The following is a 25,769-nucleotide window of genomic DNA, read 5'->3' as shown; positions in this document are numbered from 1 at the left end:
TGACGGTATTAAAACTGATACCGTTGCCATTTTAAAGACGCCACAGAATACCGTATTACCGCCCAACCTTACAAGGCAGCCATTAGACCCATTGTGGTGTCATTAACAGGATAATGTTGAAGGACCAAACCAAGACATTAATGAGAAACTATGTCATTGGATGTAGCAAAATGGGATGTCAGTGTCTTGTTGAGATTTTGGCTCAGAATGGTTGTGCACAAGGATTACAACATAGTCATGTTTTGGGAAAAATGTGAAGCTTTGGGACAAACTGAGCATATAGATGGATGATATGGATAATCTTGCTGAAGTGGTTTTGAAACATTTCTTTGGATGTTTTTGATATATTCTTCTGCAACTATTGATTTAAAAAGGATACTACACACTTATGGTTACCGTTCAAGTCTACATTAGGTAAATGTAATTAAACTTAATCAACTTTTAAGCTTTTTTGTCTTTGAAGTGGCCATATTTAGGATGCATGATTGGGTTAAGTATAAAACGTAATATATAATTTTTAGGTCCTTAAAATACTCTAAAAAAATAGTCATGCATAATTCCATAGTAGTTGGGCAAATTCATTCTGTTTATGAAGATACGATTGAAAGCTTCAGAACAGCTAAATGGACCATTGGAGTGAGTAGGGCTGCAAGAACAATCATTTTTATTGTCGATCAATGTTTATTTTCTTGTTAATTGTCTATAGATTGTCCAACAATTGTGAAGCAAAACCCTTATTTCCCAAAGTAAATCAAAAAGCTTGTTTCACAAATACAGTACAAAAAAATCTTTGTCCCTGAAATGCCCTTGCATGCTGCGTTTACGTACCCCATGTAATGTCACAGGAAGAAGACAGGCATATAAGTATGCCAGCATTATCATTGCATGTGGATAAAGACCAGACGTAACAAGAATGTGTTGGGTGGGTGTGTTGTGTGTGTGTGTGTGTGTGGTGTGTGTGTGTGTGTGTGTGTGTGTGTGTGTGTGTGTGTGTGTGTGTGTGTGTGTGTGTGTGTGTGTGTGTGTGTGTGTGTGTGTGTGTGTGTGTGTGTGTGTGTGTTGGGTTGTGTGTGGTGTGTGGTGTGTTGTGTGTGTGTTGTGTGTGGTTGTGTGTGTGTGTGTGTGTTGTGTGCGGGTCACCCCCCTTTTGGGTCTTATTTCTGCTGCTGTGATTCCCACTTCAGTATAAACTCCCACCTACCAAACCTGAGGGCAAAAGTAGAACGAGGTAATGCCTTTACCATTGGTGTCTGACATTTTTTGGACTCCCTAATGTAGGTAATGACTTTTTACTGCGGCTAGGTGCTGAGCGAGTGGTATTTGTTTACGGGCCGAGTGAAGAGAGGACACAGTGGAGGGGGAGACGGGAGTGAGGGAGTTGTCAAGAGCATGAGATGAGAGGGAATGGATGGGGGAGCAAACGGCAAAGGAGGACTGCAGTAGAAGTGTGCAGAGAGAGGAGAGTGATTGGTAGAACACTCCTGCATAGTTCTTCCGTCAGTCCGTCAGTGCACACAAACACAGTCAAACAGTTCAGAGCTTTGTGACTGAAGAAAGACTTGACATGCCAGGGTAGCAAAAAGGAGGAAGTTGCAAAATAATTCAGCACACAGGAGACCCAGACACCCACTCTGGGTCTCTTGGAAAAATGTGTGTGAAGCAGATGCCCTCATGTTGCTCTCTGTGAATTGTGATCCTATGATCTTGCTAATCTGTAATGTTTACAGTACATCCTCAGATCACAAACCACAGGCTTCCACATGGCAGTTCATCTTTGCCTTTCGGTTCATGTGTGTCAATCAGAAGGAGGCCTTGGTGTTGAGTGTTTCCAGAACTGATTAAATATTTACCAGTGGTGGCAGTGTGAAGGCAGGGATTGTAGCTTACATGATGATCTTTTTGACCTCTGGGCTACCGTAGTGCGCTGCAGGGCTGGCAAGTCATTCTGCAGAGCCTCGCGGCATCCGTTTGTGTAACTATAAGCCTCTCTGTGTGCACATGCATGTTGTTGGCATAGCAACTGCCCTTGCTTTCTTGTACAAACATGACCTTGCATTTGATTCATGTGGTATTACCCACCTTCCCCCAACTTCTCTCTAAATACATGCACGTACATATTACATAGAAGAAAATCACTCAGCCCTCATCTCCAGTTACTTACATTATCAGACTGTGTATAATCTTTAAATACTGGACAGAGTTAAGACTATATACAGAAGACTGTCAGGGTGATGTAACACACTGGTGTACAATCTGAGTGCTGCAGTGATTAGTTGTGTATCCTGCACCTCTTGTTGAAGGTTTTGGAGTGTTTCAAGGGTCATTTGGCACCAATTTTACCATCCTCTTTTAAGATGAGTTTAGAGATGATGTTGGTGGGAAGTTAACCCTGCACACCACTGCTGTGGAAGGTGCTGCGAGAACTTCCGGTTCCTACCTCTGTTCAATGCGCTGGCATTTGGGAAGCAAAGCTCCCTCCCTCTTCATGAATAGTTTTGGTTGCTACATCACCGCCATTTACACTAATGAAGACAGTAGAAAGTTGTTGGAAATGTGGAAGACAATAATTTACAAACTGGTGTTTTAGAGAAGCTGGTGAAGAAAGGAAAAAGGAAAAAAAGAAGGAATGAGGGACAAAGCTATTTAAGTCTATTTTCATTCAACAGCAAATTTTAAAAAAAGACAGTGAAAGACAGTACATTTGTTTTGACATTTGTGTTAAACGAAATAGTGTGACAGTCTTGGAAATACACACTTTCTTTTTTTTATTTATTTTTATTTTGAACTAAAGAAATAATAATAATAATAATAATAATAATAATAGTAAAATGTAAAAACACAATAAGTGCGTAGCAAAAGACCAATAGGAAAAACAATATCTATAAAGTGTTACAAATATGTTCAATCTGTCCAAAAAGGAGCGGGACGAAGCCAAAGCTTGTTAATTTCCCATCCCTCATTCAATTCTAAATATTTCCTGTGTATATTATGTATTTCGTAAAGCAAAACATTAACTTGTGATGTGAAGATTGATACCACTCTTATATTTCTACACTGAATATGAAGCAACAGCCTGCAGAGGGTTAGCTTAGCTTAGCATAAAGGCTGGAAACAAGGACAAAAAGCTAGCCCATCCAATAAATAACTCACCGTAAAACCACATCTTTGCATTTACGCTTTAGTTTTTGTGTCGGGTGTGGCATATTGTGTTATCTTTAGACAGAACCAGGCTAGCTGTTTCCCCTTTTCCAGTCTTTATGCTAAGCTAAGCTTACTGACTGCTAGCTTTTTATTTGTGGTATCAATCCTCTTTCTCTCTCTCTGTCTCTCTCTGTCTCTGTCTTTTAGCAAGAAAGGCAATAAGTTTATTTTCCAAAATTCCTTCTTATAGGGAAGTCTTCTCATGTGGCGTTTAGTTCCTGCTAGTTTCTTCACATCTTTCCTCTCTGTGTGTATCTGTTATGGAGAGAAATCTTCTTAGTAAGCATACTGACAAGTATTGCTCTTTGTGGGCTTTCAATCTGGTAAATTCACTGAACTCTCCTGAAATGGCCTGAGGGCAGCAGAAAGAAGCAGAATTGGTTCTTTTCTGCCTTTTTAGTTGCTTTTCTCTTACTCTTTTCCTCCAGCTGCCTCCTTTTCTCTTGGCTTGCATCCCTGCAGGGCCTGTTTGCATTTTACCTCTTGATGAGATGCATCCTATCGTTTTTAAATCGCTCCAATTCCTTGACCCCTTTTGGTTTCGCTGAATAATAGTATGATTTATGTGACGGCTGTGCATAGGCCAGTTTTACTGTGGAGCTGGCTTTTGCCCTAAGCTCCGACTGAAGCTGATATTCACACCAGAATGTTGTTGTGTTGCATCAACTCTTCCATGTTTTTGTCCGCCTATGTGGAGGGCCAGATAGCTAAAGATTGCAGAATGGGACACATACTTCACTTTTCTGGTGTTTAATAAATAACCTGACGTTATCTGAATGTGGTAATACTCCTCAACCATCTGCTGCTCCTGTTTGCCAAGTTCCAATGAATGCCAATAGCTGTTTGCAAATACTATGCTGATATCACCACCAGACCTGTGATCTTGGATTGGTTTACTTCAATATATCTAGATTTCAGAATATTTTGACAGCAAATATGACTTCAGCTCTTTCTCAACATCTCCTTTTCAATCCCCTTCCTCTTTCCTCAAAACGATGAAACATCAATGCACGAATGACTTAACCTCTAATAATAATAATTGTCCAGTAGGTGATCATGAATAAAAGATATGGGTCTGCACAAGGTGGCTCTGAGGTGTGAATGTGCATAACTGAATAACCTTGCAACAGGATGTTGCTGAAAAAGGGTACACATGCCCAAAGGATCTTACCAAACGTATTAAAGGTTAAATAAATACAATAAAACTTTATGGAAGGAATGATGATCCAGACAGAGGACGGCTGTTGAGCTGTACTTCAAGCTCAATCCTGTGCTGCGTTGTGTCTCGCCTTCCTGCTCTGCACAGCATCATCAACTGTTTTCAGAGCTGGAAAGTGTCAAACCCTTCTTAGAAAAACCAACCACCATCTTGCAAAAGAGTGAGAAATCTTGCCAGGGGTGTAATCCATTATGCCAGCATCTGCTTGGTGGTGAGTCCCAGTGAGCACAGGCCTGTATTAACAAGGTTTGGACATGCCTTGGAGCTCGACTGAGCTAAACACTTCACATTCCACTGCAGGGATAGAGGGAGGGGCTAATGTGGGAGAGGGGTTGAATGTTTAGAGAATAGAGCTGTGACTGACTAAACGTTGGCCTTCAGGATGTAGCCTGCAACATGCACTTAATGTATTATAGTCTTGTCAGTGCATACACGATGGGTGTTTTGTGTGTGTATGTGTCACTAGGTGCATGTGTTTCCTAAACTCAGTCGAACTTGTAAAAAAAATGTGCATGGATTCAAATATGCCATGTCCTCAGTTTATTCTTCCTGTCGCCAAAAGAAAACCTAAAATGTTGCAGCTGTGTGTCTGTGTGTCTGTGTGTCTGTGTGTCTGTGTGTCTGTGTGTCTGTGCGTGTGCGCATTTTCCCCAGTAATGTGCGTTTGGTTGTCATCTTTTACATTTTAATAGGGGTAAGTGCGGATGTCAGCAGCACTGTGGCACAAACTCAGAGGTGACTTTGGATGTGCCCATGACAGATGTGGTTCCAGCATGCACACATGCATACACACAAACACACCCTGACAGCAAGTAAGAATAGGAACCAGGGTGTGAGCTGTAGGGTTTGTGTTTTTATAGCATTGTTTCTCTGACAGCTCTGTCACTACATCAATCAGTAGTTTGAGAACATTTTCTTGGTTCACACTGTGACAGGACACTTCAGCCCACACACACACACACACACACACACACACACACACACACACACACACACACACACACACAATGTATGAATGTTTGTTTGTTTCTGTTGGACTGCTCATCATTTCTCACTCCTAGATGCATTATACTGTCTTCCTGTTCTAACATGACTCACACAGTTTCCAGTCCTCTGAAATGACTATTGAGCAGCATTATGTGCTGAAGTTGACAGAGCGTATTGCTCCTTACAGCCCCCCTATGACCCACTATTTTTTCTTGTCTCCTTTTCCTCTTCTGCATTATTCCCCTTCATATCTCAGCACCTATTTTCATTTCCTGGGTGTGATTAACTAGTTAGCCATCACAGTAATGAGCAGAGAGCTCATAAAAGTTATACCCATGGGGAAGCTTGCACAGCCTAATTTAAATCACAATTATTGGTCTTAAATGTTTTAAGAATATGGCATTTGGTTATTTTGTGTTGGGAGGATTATGAAATTAGATTTAGAGATTAAAGTCACTGCTTCGATCAAAGTGAAGAGAGAGATCTTATTTATTATTAAGATGGTGTAGTAAGTATTGTATTACCAATGCCAGTCTCTCATGAGCAGGATATATAAAATGCTGACGATTCAAGAATAACTGTGTGGATGCATTCAATAGTCATTATGCCTTCACAGGATTTTATCAGAATAATAAAACCCTGCTCACATGGTGTTCCGGCTGTGTTCCACCCCCATTGCAAAGCTGTGCGTGTGCACAAGCCAACAATTAACCGTCATTACAGCCCATCATCTACCAGTGGACATACGATAAATAGTTATACTGAAATTAGGCTAGTCAGAAAAACTGTGCACATTAAGCAACTCAAAATAAGATTGGTCCTATCAGAGGGACTGATAGATCTCCTTTTTGCCTTTACCTCTTTGTTGGTCATTTTACAGAGCCTTGGAAATCAGCCTTTTTGTCACAATATGAGCAAAGTTGCCGGAGAGACTACAAGTTGGTAGACTCCAATGCTGCTTGAAGGCACATGAGTTTTTGGGTCGGATCAGGCTGGATTAAGAAAGTGAAAGAACACCAAAGAGAACATCCTGAGGGTTGTTGGAGAAGAAAGAATTCCCAGTAGTAGTATTTTTTTGCCTCTAGAAGAGGGTAGGATGACAAACCTTTGCCTCACAAAACAAATTATAGTGATGCCTTTAAACAGCAGGCCAGAGATTACATTGAGATTGGAAACCTCATACTGCGTTCTTCTCTGCTTCTTTTTTGGGAAGGAAAATCAATACAGTCCCTAAAGACTTTATGCTGTCAGTCATGTTGGATTGGCAAGGTCCCAGAACGATACTAAGCAGCCAGTATTTTATTACTTAATGCACAGCTACATAATAAGTATTTAAAAAGAATAAAATTGTTCAAAATAAGACCAACAAACAGTATAAAGAACAAGCAATACATAAGAAGACAAAACATTTTTAAAGTGCCCATATTATGCTCATTTTCAAGTTCATAATTGTATTTTGAGGTTGTACCAGAATAAGTTTACATGGTTTTATTTTCAAAAAACACCAAATTTTTGTTGTACCGCACATTGCTGCAGATCCTGTTTTTACCCTGTGTGTTTAGATCTCTGTTTTAGCTACAGAGTGAGACATCTCACTTCTTTACTATCTTTGTTGGGAGTCGCAAATGCGCAGTTGCTAGGTAAGATCACATCAGCTAGATAACGTTGGTCTACAAGGCACAATTAGCTGGGATGCACTTGTGGAACACCTGCACAATAGGGACATGGAAGTAGTTCTTTTGTAGATTATGGTGAACTAGTGTGTGGCAGTGTTTTGCCATTGAGAACGAGCTAGCATGCTAGCACAAGCATGTGCTACGGTTAGCCACCTCGTCTCAGCTAGTGACGTAGAAAGCCGTGCCAGTTCAGTTAATTGATTATCTTTGATTTATGACACCACAGGAAATATATTGGCCCTTGCAAAAACAACTCCACTTATTTTAGTTGGAGTTATAACTATGAGGTATTTGTGAAATGATTTTGAAGCAATAGCATGACTTGGAAGTGTCATTGGAGGGCTTGCATTTTCCGGCTGCTACCTAGCTTATAGGAGTTAAAACGTTTTGGTCCATGACTAATTAAAATCAGATGTAGATACTGCAGTGTGATAACTGCTTTAATATTTATTTTAAGGGCTTTGACCTTTACCTTTTTTGTTTTAAGTTTTGGGTTGTCTTAAACCACAAAAATAAACTCCCATTTTTCTTTAAAGAAGGTACTTTCTTTCAAGAGTTGTGATAAAAAGAGAAGGGAATTACTCTGAGAGCAATTCATAATCACACTTGTGTGTCACTTTCTGCTTGAGAGGAGAGCAAATAAACTGCATATTAATTACATACATTTAGTTAGAAACATGAACACTAGAACACACTCTAATAGTAATTTGGAGTGAAAAGCTTTGATACTTGTCAGCGATGTTCTGCAAATTTCTGTGCTGCACAAGAGAGCTACATCCTCAAAGTTGTCTGAAATTAAAGATATTATGTTTTGTGTGCGTGCGTGTGTGTGTTAATAAAAGCAGCTCAAGGCTTTGAGAGGCAGAGCCAGGAATGGAAGTGTCCCTTCTTTCAAAACAAGCAACCTATTACAATAAAAGACGGATAGGTTGAGGCCATTCCTATCTAATATGTGCATTGAGGGCTTCTTTTGTTTAATTGCAAGAAGAGTTTTTCTTTCCTTGAACATCAGCAACCGGTATAAACTTGTATAACCGTGTAATCATGTAGACCCCTGCTGTGTTGGTGACAATAGAATTGATGTAGGCTCGCCCGTAAAATTTCAACCAACCAAAATGTGCGTTTTCTCTGAAAACATCGCCATTGCAGAGGGATGTGTTGCACAGAGGGGTTCTGTTTATCTCAAGTGTATTGCCTCTCCTGAAGTTAATTACAGTCCTCCTTGCTGTGCGGCAGCAGAAGACATTTAACTGTGGAAAAGCCTCTGAAGTCATTGGCATTGGATAGCTCTGGTCTGAAATGTGATTTAGTGGCAACATGATTGTCCACTCAGTTATCAAGATCATATTTGTATTTTGTTTACTGAAAGGCAGTGAAAGACCTTTAATAGAAACCCAGATGTTTATTTTATAAAAATGTTTTTTCCATTAGTTTTGAGAGATTGTCAAGTGTTGAAGAAGAATTTGTGTTCATTAGCACTTCCGAATTTAAAATATATTCCTTCATATTTGCATGAATGTTGCTAAACAAAACCTTTTTAGTACAGCATGAAAAACTGCAATTTTCACTGTGCCTGAAGAATCCTTAAAAAGTCGTTTATAACACGTGAACAGTACTCTATAGTCTATGGTAGAAAATACATGTTTTGTTCCTGTATATCGTGTAAATACATGTACATGTTCCTGTTCCTTTGTTGATACATATTTGGTTGCTTTACTATTTTATAAATGTTTTTCAGATTTTTTTTTCTCCTTTTCTGTATGACTTAAATACATTTGTATGTGTTCTTAAACAAAACAAAAACACTCCTTTGGTAATATTGGTGTTTATGTGTACTAATAAGACATGAAAGGATTAGTCGTTAGTCATAAAATTAATCTGCACCTAATTTCATAATGGATCAAAAGCTTGAGTAAAAAATGCCAAATATTTGCTGCTTTCTTTTTCCTTAATGATAGTAGTAAAGTTAATTGATTTGGGTTTTGGATTGTTAATAGAATAAAACATTAAATTTGAAGACTTCACCTCGGCCTCTTGGAAGTTGCAATAGGGATTTTCCACTATTTGACAAACAAAATTATTAATAAAGAAAACAATCAACAGAATAATCTCAAAATAAGTTGCAGTCATAAATGTATCTCTTTATTTATTTATAGCTTTGTAGATTATCAAATTACTGTGTCATAACAGCTTGCCTTATAGCAGTCCCTTGTCATTTCAATTACATCATGTCTACAATGGGATCATGAAGACGTAACATTATGAGGCTACCGACGTGAGTGTTGACACTTGCCCTAAACACGTCCACTGTTAGTGTCTTTCCTTTTGCGTACTCTCTATCGGTTTTGGCATTATTTTCCTCGTCTATGTCTCTCATCTACTTACATCACACTTGATAATGGGATTGTTTTTGTCAGTTTTGAACGTAGTGATGTCTGGCTCATTTGATTATTCCGGGAGCAGGCTCACGAGGAACAAGCAGACCTGCCATTTATTGGCTATAATTTGTGTTAGATCAGACGATAAAACAAGTGGAAACAGCCTCTGGATTTTGTCAAAGTGGGCTCTGGTGTTCCAGCAGCGCTGTAGATCAGAACAGGGAGGGAACCCTGATGATGCAAACATATACGCAACTCACATGGACACACACACACACACACACACATACACACACACACGCAAATACTTTTTTTGAAGCCTAATATTTCTTTTTCTTCACTTTCTGTAAAGGTATAACACAAACATGATCAATTGTGGTCATGTTGTGATTTGATTTGGAATTGAATAGGCAGTGTTCCCAATGCATTGATATTACGGAATTGAAAGCTATTCTAAGGATTTTGAGCATTTTCACTTTTTTAAACACACTATCATTTTGTGTGTGTGTGTGTGTGTCCTTTATTATAAAGGAAACACTTCACATTATTCAATCACGCAATAGAAAGTGTACTGTTTTCGAGAAGTGTGTGTATGTGAGAGCACAAAAGGCAGATAGAATATGTGCTGAAATATTAAAACACACACACACACACACACACACCTCCTTAATGAGAAAAGGCACTGAGGCTTGAAGATGCCCTCTTACATGGTCTCCTTCTCACTGCCCCTTTAATAATCTTATTCTGTACATTCCAGTAGAGCATCCTCTTCTTCTCTTCCTCTCCCCTCTTATCTTCCATCATTCTTCTCAGCACTGCTCCTTATAGTCTAATACATCATCATGCCTTATAGTCCAGATAAAGCCTGGTTATGTAACGATTTGTTGAGCAGGTGTCCTTGGCTGTTCTACCCCGTTCCATCCTGTTGGCTTTTGTTCTTGCAAAGTTTTTGAGTCAAACTTTTCGGCCTTTCTGTGAAGTGTAGTCACTCAAAGGCGAGAGCCTTAAATCAACTCAGCCTTTTGTCGCATCCTGAATGTTATTTTTTTCAGCAAGGTCAAACGTTTAGCAAAAAAGATGTTTGACACAGGGATTCTTGATTGAATGCCATTCAACAAATCAATAGCTTTCAGTGAATAGTCTGATATGCGTTTGGCTTATAAGCTATGTATGCATAAACAACTCTTGATGTTCCTGCTCCTACGTGGCAAGTTAGTCAGTTCACAAGAGTATGGAATGGAAAATCAACTTCATTACGCAAGACAAACAGACTTTGCTCCAACACACAATCTTCTGGTTACAATAAAAAGCAATCTATTACCTATGCTTATCCACATGCGGACACACGCAAGCAAAAAGGTGCAGACACACATCATCATTCACGCTTTATCAAGTGTGTGAGTCAGGGAGCATCTCTAGATATGTTTCCTTTTGTGTTGAAAGTAGCCAGTTGAGGTGGTTTGGGCATCTGGTAAGGATGCCTCCTGGGGAGGTGCCCAGGCACGTCCAGCTGGGAAGAGGCCTCAGGGAAGACCTAGGACTAGGTGGAGAGAGAACTCCAACCTGGCCTGGGAACGCTTCGGGATCCACCAGTTGGAGCTGGTTAGTGTGGCTCGGGAAAGGGAAGTTTGGGGTCCCCTGCTGGAGCTGCTGCCCCCGCGACCCGATACCGGATAAGCAGACGAAGATGGATGGATAGAAATGCAAAAGCAAATTGTGTGTGTGTGTGTGTGTGTGTGTGTGTGTGTGTGTGTGTGTGTGTGTGTGTGTGTGTGTGTGTGTGTGTGTGTGTGTGTGTGTGTGTGTGTGTGTGTGTGTGTGTGTGTGTGTGTGTGTGTGTGTGTGAGAAGTAAATCAATGATGATTAGTGATGTTTCAGTGAATTTTGTAGTGTGTTTGTGGGGTTGGTAGCGATTGATAAAAGCACCTGTCAAGCGGGTATCCAGTTGTCGGAGTTTATCATCAACAGAAACTGATGTTAATGGCAGCAGCATTTTCGGTGGCTTGGGTGCTGGTACACACACACACACACACACACACACACACACACACACACACACCCCCAGGGGGATGGTTTACAGTCCAATTACCCAGCCTGCCTCTGCGCTAGAAGCGGGCTCTAAATCTTTGGATTCTATTGTATACAATATAACCTCTGTTCCTCCCTCCTCTGGCCCATCAGCTAGATAGTTCACCTAACTGTTCTCTGTTATCATGGGATGCTGTTAAACTATCTTTTCTCTCCATCAAGAGTTTTTCAGAACATTTCAAAAGATTCAATTTGCTATAAGCGATCATTAAAAGAAGATTTGGGTTTATTCAAGTCATTTTTTTACAGTTTTAGCCATAATTCCTATCAGTTACATTGTACAGTTAACATTGGTTCACCAGCAGTGAGACAATCCCACTGGCTTAAACAAGCCAACAGTTTAATTTATTAATCACAACCATTGTTCCATTGACTGTTTTTACTGTTCTTGTGGCTTCAATACTGATGTTTGGATTTTATTTTTATTTAACAAGTAAAGATCAATGTAATTTTAGATATGCTCTATCTCCTCCCAAGAAAATCTCACTTTCACAAAATGCAGATCGAGTAACTAATTGGGGGAGGATGTACTGATTACCTCATCTACTGACAAACTACTTGATTTCAAAATCAGCATCTTGTTGTTGGTCGCATGATGGGGAGTGATGAGGGAAGATGCAGCACAAATAGTTAATGAAGTTATACATTATTCAGATTTTTTTCACTAGAAGTTTGGCTAACCTGAGAATTTGATTAAAAACCTGTGATTGTCCGCTCATGATTCTTCTTCTGTTGGAACGACACATTCCCTGAAGAGCCCGACCTGATAAGCAAGTTTAGAAACAAGGACGGCAATACATAGTGTCTACCAGAGAGCATTGACAACTTTAATTTTAAATGCTCCACTCAATATGTATCTAGGTCACAAGTGTCTAAAAAAACAAATTTAGAGGATCCTTATCAAAAATGATTACGTATATGTTTACCCAGATCCCCACACTTAACTCAGCGACAACAATTTTCTTGTACTAGTTTGATTGATGGATCAAATTACAAAAATTAGACTTATCTTAGACTAAAAATCTACTACACTTGAACCAGCTGCCCCTCAGACTTTAGATCCATCCATTCACTTCATCCCTTCCTCCATCCTTCATGGCTGCTATGGGCCTAGTTGTCATGGTTACTGTGCCTTGCCGTCGCTAAGTCCTGATTGTGACTTGTGCCGCCAGGAGGATATACGCATATACACAGAAAACACCATCAGGAGGGATTTACATTCATACATCAGTTTGGCTTGAAACACACACACACACACACACACACACACACACACACACACACACACACACACACACACACACACACACACACACACAAAAATAATGATTACACAGGGTTACTCTGTCAGAGAGTCAGCCCCATTAATCAACGTGTGTGTGTGTGTGTGTGTGTGTGTGTGTGTGTGTGTGTGTGTGTGTGTGTGTTCCGAAAGGTCTCTGATATTAGAGTCACAAGCTACATTCCCAGCCTTTAAAGGCCATCACAATATAAAGTGACTGTAGACAAATTCATTCTCATGCAGCATGGATGGTTTGGAGAGGAATCTGGTTGGAGTATAAAGGCACAACATGGCTCTTTTTGTGAAGATGGAGGCTGGCAAATGTTACCTGGAAGCATCATCCAAAAATGTTTCCTGTGTTATGGCCTTGTTTCTCATAAAACTCTCGTTTTACAAAGAGGATGCTGGGATACAGAGACAGTACACAGTTGCCATAGTTTCACGCTTCTCCCTCTCAGGGTCAATTAAGGCAAATGTTCCAACCAGTTCCTATCATCCTTTATAGTTCTCATTAATATGGATGTGGATGGTGTTTATTATCTCTGCTCTGCCCTTCTTGATTAAGTAAAACCTCTGCTGCACTTGTTTTTATATTTCCATTGGATGGTTTTATCTTAACAGGTTATTGAATTTGTGTTTGCAAAGTGTTTGCCCCAGGAGCATCATACCCTTTGACCTTTGTTGCCATGGCAGAAGTGTCATATGCAGAACAGAAAATGCAAAATTACTAGAGGTGCACGATTCAGAAAATGTCACAATTCGATATTGATTTTTAGGCTCAAGATTTGATGCAAAATTGATCTTCGATTCAAACGATTCACAGTATGTGCAGTAAATGTAGTTACTTTTCCAATGGGATACTATAGATGGCACTACAAAAAAAATATTAATCGATTTTTGAAATTCTATGAATCAATTTTTAATCTGTAGAGCTTGAATTGCAACACAAATGTGAATCAATGTTTTTGCACACAAATCACAATAACGTATTTTGGTACAAATGAGTTGATAAAAATCTGTCTATCCCTACATTTGACATTGCTTTTTTGGCATCTCTGTATAAAACTGACCTGAATGTCAACTTTTTAAATTAATTTACTCTTCAGGAAGACTTTTATTTACACTGATTTAACATATTCTGACATTGGTAAGGGTAGGGTTCCAAGTTTTCACCAGCCAAATGCTTAAATTAAATTTCATCTGTGCTGACCCCATCTGTCATATTTTCTAGCAGTTTCGGCAAGTAGACAAGTCGTCTTCGTTCACTTTTTTAATTCTAAACTCAATTAAGCCCCAACCTCAAGCTTCTTATGTCTTTCTGCATTCTATTATAATATTGCATTTAGTTTTTATTAGTTGAAGCCACACACTGTCCAGCCACATCAGGCAGCTGTTTTCGAATAAAAAGTTTGAGTAATCCCATTTTAATAAGTTATATGCCTAGCACCAGACATCAGACGGACAAAGTTAAACAACTAGCTGGTGAACGTAGTGGAGCATTAAGCAGCTAAAGAGCCAGATATTTTTTTCTGGCCTGACATGGCCATACATTATAGTGAAGTGTTACAAACAATAGGAAGAGTTAGTAGACACGTATCTGGCCTCATTAGAGAAGAATGAAGGTGTGGCTGCCTGGGTGGCACTGCCAGGCTGGTTAATTATTTCCCACAAAAGTTTTCATCTCAAGAGTTGCAGGCAGAGGAGTTCATATATTACTATATATATATATATATATATATATATAGCACAAGGTTATGAATAGTGTTTAAGACAGGTTCAGTAATGATGCCTACACCATTGTTTGTATGTATGCCTGTGTGTGTTTTGAATGTGTGTCTTTTGGCAAGATGTTAGGTTGATATTTAAGGAAAGATGAGAACCACTAGAGGGAAGAAGCAGGAAGTATTGACTGGGATATGAAGCTACTATTTTAGGCTGCTCTGGCTGGTGTGAAGAGTTTGAACTATGTAGTGGGAACAGTTACATGCTGTAAAAGAAATTAAAAATGAATGATAAAAAAAAAAAATGCTCATGCGATGTACTCTGTGTGTATATGCAGGTGTTGCTCTGTATTCTATGCATGGTGAACACATTTTCACTGCACTCAGCCAGCATAGCTTTAACTCTGATGACCTCATTGTTTATATTACCAGCACCCACTCTTCTCTTCCTCTGTCTCATCTATCACTCCCACTTATCTCTCTATCCCTCTCTTTTGTTCTCTCGTATTCCCTCCTGCCATTTCTGTCCCTCTTTATTTTATTAATTGACCATCTGTGGATATTCCACAAGGCCGTCATGGCCTCATGTCATCTGGCCCAGCGCTGAACTGCCTATCATCTTACTGCTATCCTTGCTGGGGATAATAATAGTACGGATGCCAACACAGGATTTCCTGTAGCATTTGTGCTAATCCTGTAACATGTACCTTTAACTTGTCTAAGGCATTTAATATAATACGAGCATCTATGCCAGTCGAGACTACTTGCTCATTAAACATGTTATTCAATGATGTCATTTGGTGCAGTGTATTGCAAGGCTCGTGTTGTAGTAGTTTCTGTAATTTTTTTGTGATCAACTGGTTTGTTTGTGTGTGTGTGTGTGTGTGTGTGTGTGTGTGTGTGTGTGTGTGTGTGTGTGTGTGTGTGTGTGTGTGTGTGTGTGTGTGTGTGTGTGTGTGTGTGTGTGTGTGTGTGTGTGTGTGTGTGTGTGTGTGTGTGTGTGTGTGTGTGTGTGTGTGTGTTACCCTCTACCAAGTGGTCAAGGATCAAAACATGTTATCGGTGACAGACATCCTGTGACTATTCATAAACCACTCACTAAACCTAATGACCTTTTCATTTTTTTCTTCTATGTCTACAGAACCTATCTCTGTTTTTCTGTTAGGATGTAATGCGCTAAAGGGAGAACTGATTCCACAAAAACTATCATCATCAGATGTCATGAATGTCAAGGATTGCTCATACATATGACACACACACAATCTGTTTCTTAGTCTACTATTTTAAAATAATGTACTCTAGATGAAGCTCATTTCTCATCTTTCTGCAGGATAACAGCACTGGCAAAAACCAAGATACTCACGTTAAAAGTAGGGAAGGAATACGACTAAGTCTTTGCCGGGCTGCTTGTTTCTTTGTTCTTAACCAGCCTGAACTTGAACTTTATATTTTTCATACAGTGTATAAATACATATTTCTGTTCTCATCCTGCCTGCCTAAGGGCATTTTCACACCTACCTCCTTTGGTCCGGACTTTTGGACTTTTTTAGTTTGGTCCAAACCAAAATCGCAGGTGAGGAAGGTTCCTCGGACCCCGGTCTGGATCAAAAGACTAAATTTTGGTCCGATCAAAAGAGGTGGTCTTGGTCTGCAACAAACTGAACAATGGTTTGGTTTGTTTGTAGTATGAAAACACTTTTTGGATGGTTCAGACTTTTGGACCAATTACATGAAGTTGGGCAACTATGTACCATAGAAGAAGAAGAACAAAAAAAACGCTAGAACAAGAAGAAATTAGTCGTGGAAGTACGTGGGAAGAGGAGTAGATTCAATTTTTAATTTTGGTAACAATTTGGTCAGACAAAACGTTGCTGCTGCTGGTAGTAATACCACAATAATGCAATGGGATTTGCTCATTCAGTTGTTCACTCATTTTTCTTCATACGGAAAGAGTACCTGGCAAAAAAATGCCAAAATGAGAGCCTAAAGAATTAGTGTGATGATGATGATACATTATTTTTTTCATCATTAAAATTAAGCTAATAGTTAAAACCTATAAATGTTTTATAAGGGGTGTTTTTAATAGAAAGTGATACCTAAAACATTTTTGACATGCAGCCTACAAGTTTCTAGTCATAGTCAAAATAGTACTGCAGAGTACCTATGCTGTGTATTTTTTGTTTGTTTGTTTGTGTGCTCAGGCAGACAAGGTCTAGTGCAGGATATTTGTTTTCATAGTAATAGTAAGAGACTGAAGCATGGATGGATGGATGGATGGATGGATGGATGTTTGGACTACTCTATCTCCCTTCATGTACACAAGTCATTTAAGGTGTCTCCCACTTTAGACTTTCAAGATTTTTCACTTTTTCTCCTCCTCCGTTCCAACAATCAGAGCTGTCGTTCATTTGAAAACGTGCAGGTGCTGCTCCATTTTCCAGGAAAGAGGCGAGGCTACAGCGAGACAAATACTCAAATTGTCTTTTGTTTTTCAACTTGCTCATTGCCTGTATGCACTTCTTCTCTACGTTTTGACAAGGCATGGCTGTTGCAGGGCTTAAACCTGTGTGCTCTTTGCTGCTGTGATTGGACAGTTTTTAAGCAGCAGGCAAGCCTCTGTAACATCCCATCACTCCCCCTCGACCCCACTTTTTGTCTCCCTTGCTGTAATTATTGTCAGATCCAGCATTATCTGGAGGAGGCATGAGCTAACAATGTGAACATGCCCTTACTTGGCTAAAGCTCCTCTCTCTTGGCACTCTTTTTTGGAGTGCTGGCCTGGCTGTAGACTTGCACTGGCCCCTTGTGTTTATCAAAGACCATTACACCACTTCTGTCTCCGACACAAAGTGCATTTGCTTTCTATCTCTCAGAAAGTAACAAGTTATTGAACGTGCAAGTGCTGAATCTAATTACATCAGACGCCTTTAGTTTAGCCAGGTAAGACTCCAAAGGAAAATACAAATTCAAACAGTATTGTAATTTTCTTAAAAATCTCTCTGATTCTTGACAAGCATGCATTAGCATGCTATCAATTTTCTCCCATCTCTGAGAACCCTGTGCTTGCCAACAGAGGCTTTAGTAATCAGACTGAGTGCTTAATTATGCAAATTAATTCTCTGTTTTGTTGAACCTCGTATCAAAGTGTGTAAAGCAGTTGAGTAGACTTGCTCTGTGCTCCTTCGATAGTGTATGTTCTCTCTTGTCTCTTCCTTTGTCACCCTACCACTCCCTGCATCTGCTATTTTTCTTCCCCAATCAGAAAATGCTTCCTAAGAGCCACTTCCTGCAGCTCTGGAACCATTTTCTCCCCCTCTATCCTGAGCAAATCAGTCTGCTGCTCATATCCATTTTTATAACTTCACTTTGTGTGTGTGTGTGTGTGTGTGTGTGTGTGTGTGTGTGTGTGTGTGTGTGTGTGTGTGTGTGTGTGTGTGTGTGTGTGTGTGTGTGTGTGTGTGTGTGTGTGTGTGTGTGTGTGTGTGTGTGTGTGTGTGTGTGTGTGTGTGTGTGTGTGTGTGTGTGTGTGTCATTGTGGTATTGCATACAGAAAGTGTATGCAATACCACCTCTGACACAGAGGCTGTGTATTTGTAAGACTGTGAGTGTCAGACATTCACTGACACTATAGTGACATGGAAATATCTGGACATGTGGAGGCTCCTATTCCGCACCAAAACTCGCACACAAGAGGCAAGTGGCTATTTAATACATGAAGTTTGTTTGTTTGTTTTTTTAGTCTGTCATTAACCTCCAGTCAAAAGGGTGAGCGTTTCTGTGAGTGTAGGTGGTGCCAGGGTGATGGTTGTGTTAGGGCTGGGGACTTCAGCTTCTGGCAGCTGTGTGGTATTTTAGGAGGAGAGGTAAAAGTTTCCTTTGTTGAGGGCGGATGTCATGATGTGATGCCATCTTCTCAGCTTGAAATGCAAGGAAACCCAGGAAGACGTGTTTATCTTCCACCTCCTCTCACCCTAAACCCCCTCGTAAATACTTAACTTTTCTGGTTCATTGAAACATCAACTTTGTGTGCAATCGATTTTCAACGCAGTGCTAATGCAGGAACACGCTTTCTGTTTCAGCACGTTACAGGATGCGTTCAGCCTGTGCATTGTTGCACTAAATAGTCAACAACACATTTAAATTGAAACAGTTTAACATCTTGATGTGCCAAGGCTATTTAAAATCTTAAACAATAAGTGTTCTATTTTAGTTTTACATGGTCTAGAGACCATGTGCACTATGTTCAATGACCCCATTAAATTAGAATCTGAAAGCAGTTCATTGCCACAGTAGTGGAACTACATGGAATTTGCTATGGTGAAAGGCCAAAACAGAAGACACCCAAATGTCTGCACACGCTGAATACTTTACATTCTAGATAATGCCAGCACCTTCATGTGTGATTAGTCAGATAAGTTTGATAACATTAAAATGTCTTTGAGCAGCGGTTATACCAGGAAACCGAGCTCCCCGCTGTTAGCAGAAACATGTTTAAATCATTGAGCAGGAAGTAAGCAAGATCAGTTCACGAAAAGAGGAAGTGAGAACTAGGAGGGAAGAAAAGTTTCCTGTCACTAATGTGGCAACCAACCTTTCCTTTTCTTACCATTTCTATGTCTGAGTGTGTTTAGTGACCTGTGTGATTTGTTGCACGTGCAAGAATACTTATCCATTCATGTCCAGTACATTTGCATTATCTGTATTTCCTTTGTATTCCAATTTACTCAATGCAAGTATGTTCTCTGTAACCGATGTTAACTTCCAACACAACCATCCTCCCTCCCAGAACGTGTCTCATATCACCTGGATAGAGAGGGACTTTGCCAATATTAAAGTCCAGGTAAGCTCTGACCACTCCTACTGTATAGCTACTTTATATCCGAGCAATCTGCAGCTCCTCATGTGCTTTATTTTTCATGGGTGTGTTACAGCCTTTTCTCTCTTGTTGAAGAGGTATTTACGGCACAATGAGCAATAAATGATGGAGATTGCTGTTCTAAGAGACAGGATAAGCAGGAATAGACTATTATGAGAGGGAAGAGAGGGACATGCCTTTCCACAGACCGGAAAATCTCTGTCATCTGCAGGCCTTAGCACTGAGAGAGGACACCTCATCCTCTCTCTGCCCTCCTCCGCCCGTCCTCTCTCCCTCAAAACAGTGATAACACATAGAAACACATGTATTGACATGTTGTAGGATTTTCAATCACGGCAGCAGAAAAACACTTTTTTTGTCACAATTTCCACCTCTCTTTTTCGTTTGTATTTTTTCCAATTTCAATCCATCTCTCTCTTTAGCTCTCTTTCTCTCTCTCTCTCCTCTCTCTGGATTCAGTTTCATTACAAAGAGGCTTTTCTGGGAAACATACATTTACATTGCCAAAGAAAGTATAAAATAAAAACAAAATGTATATACATACAACATATACATATAAGTAAAGATTAACTAGAATGAAGTGTAAACAGAGTTGGGTTTCATATATATATATATATATATATATATATATATATATACATACATACATACATACATACATACATACATACATACATACATATAGGTTTATATACAGATGTTAACATAACTTGAGGTCTCTCTCTCGGAGTTGAACAGTGTCTCATTCTCTTAGCCAAAGATGTGTGTGCGTGCGTATGTGTGTGTATGTGTGGGACTTGTTGGGTGCAGGACTGTGAGAATTGGAGCCGGCTCTTCCTTCCTGCCCGCTTTGGTTCCAGTTCACTTCAGCTGCAGTCAGTCACTGAGGACACACAGGGCTAATCAGAGCAACTGAGAGGGGGGGGACAGCAGAGATAATGGAAGAGAAAATGAAGATAAAAATTCTTGCAGAAGACCCCAGCAGAGATAATAGCTAAAGGGACGAGTCTGAGAGATTTTTCCATATTTACTTGATGTCCACAGAACTAATTCTGACATGAGTGCTCAAATGAGTCTAACGTGAGCTTGGGGTGAGATGCTTTATGTATGGTAGTACAGTCTTTACCTGATTATGGACATGGGTAGGATGGAAAAGGACAAGAGAAAGTTCACCCTCAGCCGCTTGCTGACCCTCTACCTGTCCAAAAAAAACAAAGCCTTGGCTGGCAGCCCTGTGCACGGTAACAACTGCAGATCAACAGCTGCAACCGGCAACAACACTGACACTTTACCTGCGCCGAGGAACCACTGGACGGTAACGTGATACTTCTTTATGTTGACATTTTGATTAGCTCTGAGTAGTCTCCTGAGAGTGGGATTCATAAACGCTGCAAAAATGCAGAAGAGGCTCGCTGTTATCTGTGGTTGTTTAGAAACCAGGTGCAGCTGAGAGCCTGCATGTTCAACCAGCTCTAGTTTCCTGTTGTCAAATAAAGTCCCAGGCTAGTGGCCTGTAGTGTTGGCTGTTTATAGTTGAAACTTCATTACTACTACTTCTTTCTTTTTTTTGTGATAATATATACATTATTTAGTTTAGGGTGGCAACTAATGATTTTTTTCAGTATTTGATGATCCGACATGTATTTTCGTAATTTTATTTTCAGTGAATTAATCAATTCTATCTTTAAAATGACAGAAAACAGGGCTTATGCCCATCACATGTTCCTAGAAGCCAAAATGATGTTTCAAATTGCTCATTTTGTCCACTCAACAGTCCAAAACAAAAAATATTCTATTAACAATTGTATAAAAATAGAGAAAAGCAGCATATGTTCACAGAGAAGCTACACCCAGAGAATGTTTGCCATTTATTTCTTGTTAAATCAAAATTGTTGTCAATTGAGTTACTGTCAACTAATTGAATAGCTGTAGTCGTTTTAATTTAGTAAAATATCAAAAACAGTGACAAATGCCCATCACAAGTTTTACTTGAACAACCAGCAGTAGCGTAGCAAATATGTGGTATTTTTACTTGATAAATGCTGTACACTACTGACTACAATGTTTTGTCTATTATTTGCCATGTATAATGAAGGTGTGCATTGTATCTGGTGGTGTCTGCAGTGGACAAGAGATAAAGTGTGTAGAACAGGCAAGATGTCCTACTTTTTAGTCCCACATTTTAAAATGCAAGTAGCTGTGAACTCCAGTTTAGAATAAAAAAATAAATAAAAAAATAAAAGAAGTTTCCCGAACAGCCCTGCAGGTAACTAGCACTTTGCCTTGTCGTAGTCACAGAATGTGAAACTGAAAAGCCAGTCTCTAGAAAGAGACTTATTTTTGATGTTTTGATGCTTTTCTGAAGGGTGTTGATGAGTTGTGGGTGAGGTTGACACCATGTCATCAGTGTTTGTTCATGTGGTGGAGTTGTCAGCAAGGCCAGCTCTCCACCCTGTAAAGAACCTGAGAAGTTGTCTTAAAAGTCTTTTGTGGTTGTAACATTAACAACACTGGAGGCATTTCACATTGCATTGGTTGAAATGTGCCTTGATGATTTACTGTCACTTGCTTGATGTTGCAATTGCCATCATTTCTAGAAACTACTTTAAAAACACACATTGGCGAGAACCACAGGGTCTTATCACTTATTCTTACACACACATCTAACTCTTGACTGCACTTCCTCTTTTTGAAGCATTTTTATTTTGATATAGTGTCATTTAATGCAGATGACACACAAATTTTACTTTTCGCACAGTAAATAATCTGACATGTTCTGCCCTTTACACAATCCTTACAAACACACTATGCTCATTGTTTACTGACTGGTTTATTATACTTTTGCCCTCTGCTTTGCACTCTTCAGGAAGATGGAGATATCAAGGAGATCAACATTACCCATGTGGTCAAGGAGGGCTCAGAGAAGGCTGATGCCTCTCAGTTTGAACTGCTCAAAGTGTTGGGACAGGGATCCTTTGGCAAGGTAACCACTGTCTTTGTTGCTTCCTTTGTCTGACATTGCTCTTTAATCTCACAGGCTCTTAATCCCTAATCAGAAATAACAGGGTTTGGGGTGTTTTGGGTGGGCTTATTTCAGGTGTTCCTGGTGCGAAAGGTGACCCATCCCGATGCCAACCAGCTCTATGCCATGAAGGTCCTCAAGAAGGCCACACTCAAAGGTACAGTACTGTGATGTGCTTGAATGGTGTCATCACAGTAGGACATGTTTAAAGGCTCGCCAAAAAGGTTTGAATTTCCTGCCCCCAGCTGTACAGAGTACAACACCAGATGCAAGAGAGTTGCTCTCAGCTGCTCTGACATCTAGGGCTGCAAATAACGATTATTTTTCCAGGTTGATTGATATGTTGATTATTTTCTCAATGAATCGATTAGTGATCTAAAATAAATGTCAAAACATGGTGTCAAATGTGGATCAGTGTTTCCCAAAGCCCAAAAGGACTTGTCTTGTTTTGTTCAAAGCTCAAAGATATTTGCTGTCACAGAGGAAACTAGAAAATTGAAAATATTCACATTAAACAAACTGGAATCAGAAGTCTTTTAATAAAAAAATGACTCAAACCGATTAATCAATTATGAAAATTGTTGGGGATTAATGTAATAGTTGACAACTAATCGATTCATCATTGCACCTCTAGACACATCCTGTTGTAAAGGGGATGCTGCCTCATGTAATTATTTACTGTAGTGCTAAAAGTCTATAGTCAGGAAATTAATCTACAACAAGTTTGATAATCAGTGCACTGCTGCTGCACCCAAGACAGTTTTGATTGGTTTAAAGAAAATAGAAACAAGTCAGAGTATTTTTTCCTCTATCTCAGAATAGATAATTAATGTAGCCAGGCCATGCCCCAGTGCTGACACAGCGCTGTGGAAATAGATCTGGCAATACTAATCAAAAACATGCATACGTTCTTGTAGTCTTAATGAAAAGCTTGTTATCCCTGCTGCAGTGCTCATGGACGAGTCTTTTATTTGGGTTGATCTAATAAATCATACAATAACCAAGAATCTGGAGAAACAGTGATGCTGTTTTTATTCATTGTTTGGAATTAAAACAAAACCTTTCTATTAGTGCTGTCAAATGATTAAAATATTTCATCGCGATTTATCACAGTATCATAGTTAACTATTAAATTAACATTTAATTGCACATTTCTTATCTATTCTAAATGTCCCTTGATTTGTTTTTCTTCAATGCTCAAATCAACATGGATCGCCTTGCTTTGATTTGATTTAATAGTTGACAACTAATCAATTCATCATTGCACCTAGACACATCCTGTTGTAAAGGTGATGCTGCCTAATGTAGATTAGTTTCCTGACTAGACTTTCAGCACTACAGTAAATAATTACAACAAGTTTGATAATCACTCGCTTGTACCAGCTTCTTTAATGTGAGGACTTTCTACCATTCACTGTTCTGTGTAAATTAAATACTTTTGAGCAGTCACGTGAAAAAAACAATTTTACCTTAGGCTCCAGAAAGTTACGATGAGTAAGTTTAACTATTTTTTGACATTGATGGTAAAAACATTTGTATTCATTGCAACCCTGTATTCATTGCTTCTTTAGAGCTGCACCTTTCTTAGTTTCAAGTTCCTGTAGGGTTGTTTCAAAAAGCTTTCTCTTTGGATTTTGTGGTGATTTTATTCTGTTTTGAAGTGGCAGTACCCTCCGTTTCATATAAAAGGGTGTATCTTTTCCTGCAACTCATACATAGAGTCAAAGTATGTAAGCAAACAGTGGTAACTCTACCACAGCTTGCAGGTTTGTTTTTCTATTTTTGCAAACGGGTGGTCTTGTTCTCTTAAAAGCATCAGGGCTTCTGATTTGTTCACACATTACCCCAAAATGATGTTTACTTTTAAGTGTGCAGATGTACAGATTTCATTTTCATCTTCAAATTCTGTTTTTGTTGACATGAGCTACTACTTGTTTCACTTTACCCACTATTACGTCAGCGCACACTGAAACTCTGCATGGCCCGATAGCCTCTATGATTATAAATCAGCAAAATAAAGATCCTTTATTGTGCAGCCAACTAGAAAAACTAGAAACCCCATCTTTTTAGGCTGACTGGCTTTTTCAACTTTACTTTTCAATACTGATAATTTATACATGCACACTAAACTCTGGGCTATTATTTGTTCTTCAGTGAGAGACCGTGTGAGAACCAAGATGGAGAGAGACATCCTGGCAGACGTCAACCACCCATTTGTTGTCAAACTGCACTATGGTGAGTCAGCCTGAAGATTTATTTATTAACCTTTATTACCCAAACTGACAAACAAGTTTTATTGGATCTACTGATATTATTCCTGTATTATTGCTTTGAATCCCAGAAACTTTCCACAGTCATGTTTCCTGATTTACCCTTGAATTAGATTTGTGTGTGTGTCTGTGTCTGTGTCTGTGTGTGTGTCTGTCTGTGTCTGTGTCTGTGTCTGTGTAGCATTCCAAACTGAAGGGAAGTTGTACTTGATCCTGGACTTTCTCAGAGGAGGTGATCTCTTCACTCGGCTCTCTAAAGAGGTGGGAGTGATTCATTGGATTTATTGCTTTGCTGGCCAAAGAGTCCATTAATTTATCTCACTTGATCTCCATTGTTTTGCTCTTGTGATGTTATTCTGCTTCATTGTTTCATTCCTTTTGTTTCTGTGTCTCATACCTCCCAGGTGATGTTCACAGAAGAGGATGTGAAGTTTTATCTAGCAGAGCTGGCATTAGGACTGGACCACCTCCATGGCCTGGGCATCATTTACAGGGACCTCAAACCTGAAAAGTAAGAGCACAAAGCATAAATGGACAAATGCATATTTGATGAACCATACTTCTTGGATCTAAAAGCATCTGTATACAAGCTAGAATGTCATAAGTAAGAAAATTCCTCAAACTTCCTCAGTTTTAAATTTGCAAAGCCAAATCTACTTTTATGTATGTTTACATTGCTCAGATAAAGCCTCCCTCCCTTTCTGCTATCCAAGCTATCTAGTTTTCAAGTGCACTGCTGCTGCATGTGGGGCTTAGCACCACCCAAGACAGTTTTGATTGGTTTAAAGAAAATGGAAACAAGCCAGAGTATTTTTTCCCCTATCCCAGAATAGATAATTAATGTAGCCAGGCCATGCGCCAGTGCTGTGGAAATAGATCTGGCAATACTAAACAAAAACATGCATACGTTCTTGTAGTCTTAATGAAAAGCTGTTATCCCTGCTGCAGTGCTCATGGACGAGGCTTTTATTTGGGTTTTAATAAATCATGCAATAACCAAGAACCTGGAGAAACAGCGATGCTGTTTTTATTCAGTGTTTGGAATTTT

General features: G+C 39.4%; 1 protein-coding gene across 10 annotated transcripts in view; it reads left to right on the top strand.

Annotated features, from left to right (window-relative positions):
• The window catches only part of rps6ka1 (ribosomal protein S6 kinase a, polypeptide 1), a 50,884-nt gene that overhangs the window by 19,477 nt on the left and 5,638 nt on the right, over window positions 1-25,769 (top strand). For 3 of the 10 annotated variants that reach the window (XM_032499646.1, XM_032499647.1, XM_032499651.1), the window contains exons 3-8: window positions 19,340-19,393; window positions 22,296-22,412; window positions 22,527-22,608; window positions 24,606-24,686; window positions 24,903-24,982; window positions 25,126-25,232. In XM_032499646.1, coding sequence (XP_032355537.1) covers window positions 19,340-19,393; window positions 22,296-22,412; window positions 22,527-22,608; window positions 24,606-24,686; window positions 24,903-24,982; window positions 25,126-25,232 — 521 coding nt within the window. Of the gene's footprint in view, window positions 1-8,139; window positions 8,145-10,513; window positions 10,518-18,021; window positions 18,247-19,339; window positions 19,394-20,278; window positions 20,745-22,295; window positions 22,413-22,526; window positions 22,609-24,605; window positions 24,687-24,902; window positions 24,983-25,125; window positions 25,233-25,769 lie in introns of those variants that run through there. The other 7 variants (XM_032499648.1, XM_032499650.1, XM_032499652.1 and 4 more) reach the window with 5 other exon arrangements.

Source organism: Etheostoma spectabile, chromosome 20, assembly GCF_008692095.1.
Source record: "Etheostoma spectabile isolate EspeVRDwgs_2016 chromosome 20, UIUC_Espe_1.0, whole genome shotgun sequence".
In the NCBI taxonomy this organism is placed as follows: domain Eukaryota; kingdom Metazoa; phylum Chordata; class Actinopteri; order Perciformes; family Percidae; genus Etheostoma; species Etheostoma spectabile.
Note: the sequence above shows the minus strand (reverse complement) of the source record. Positions and strands in the feature narration are given on the sequence as shown.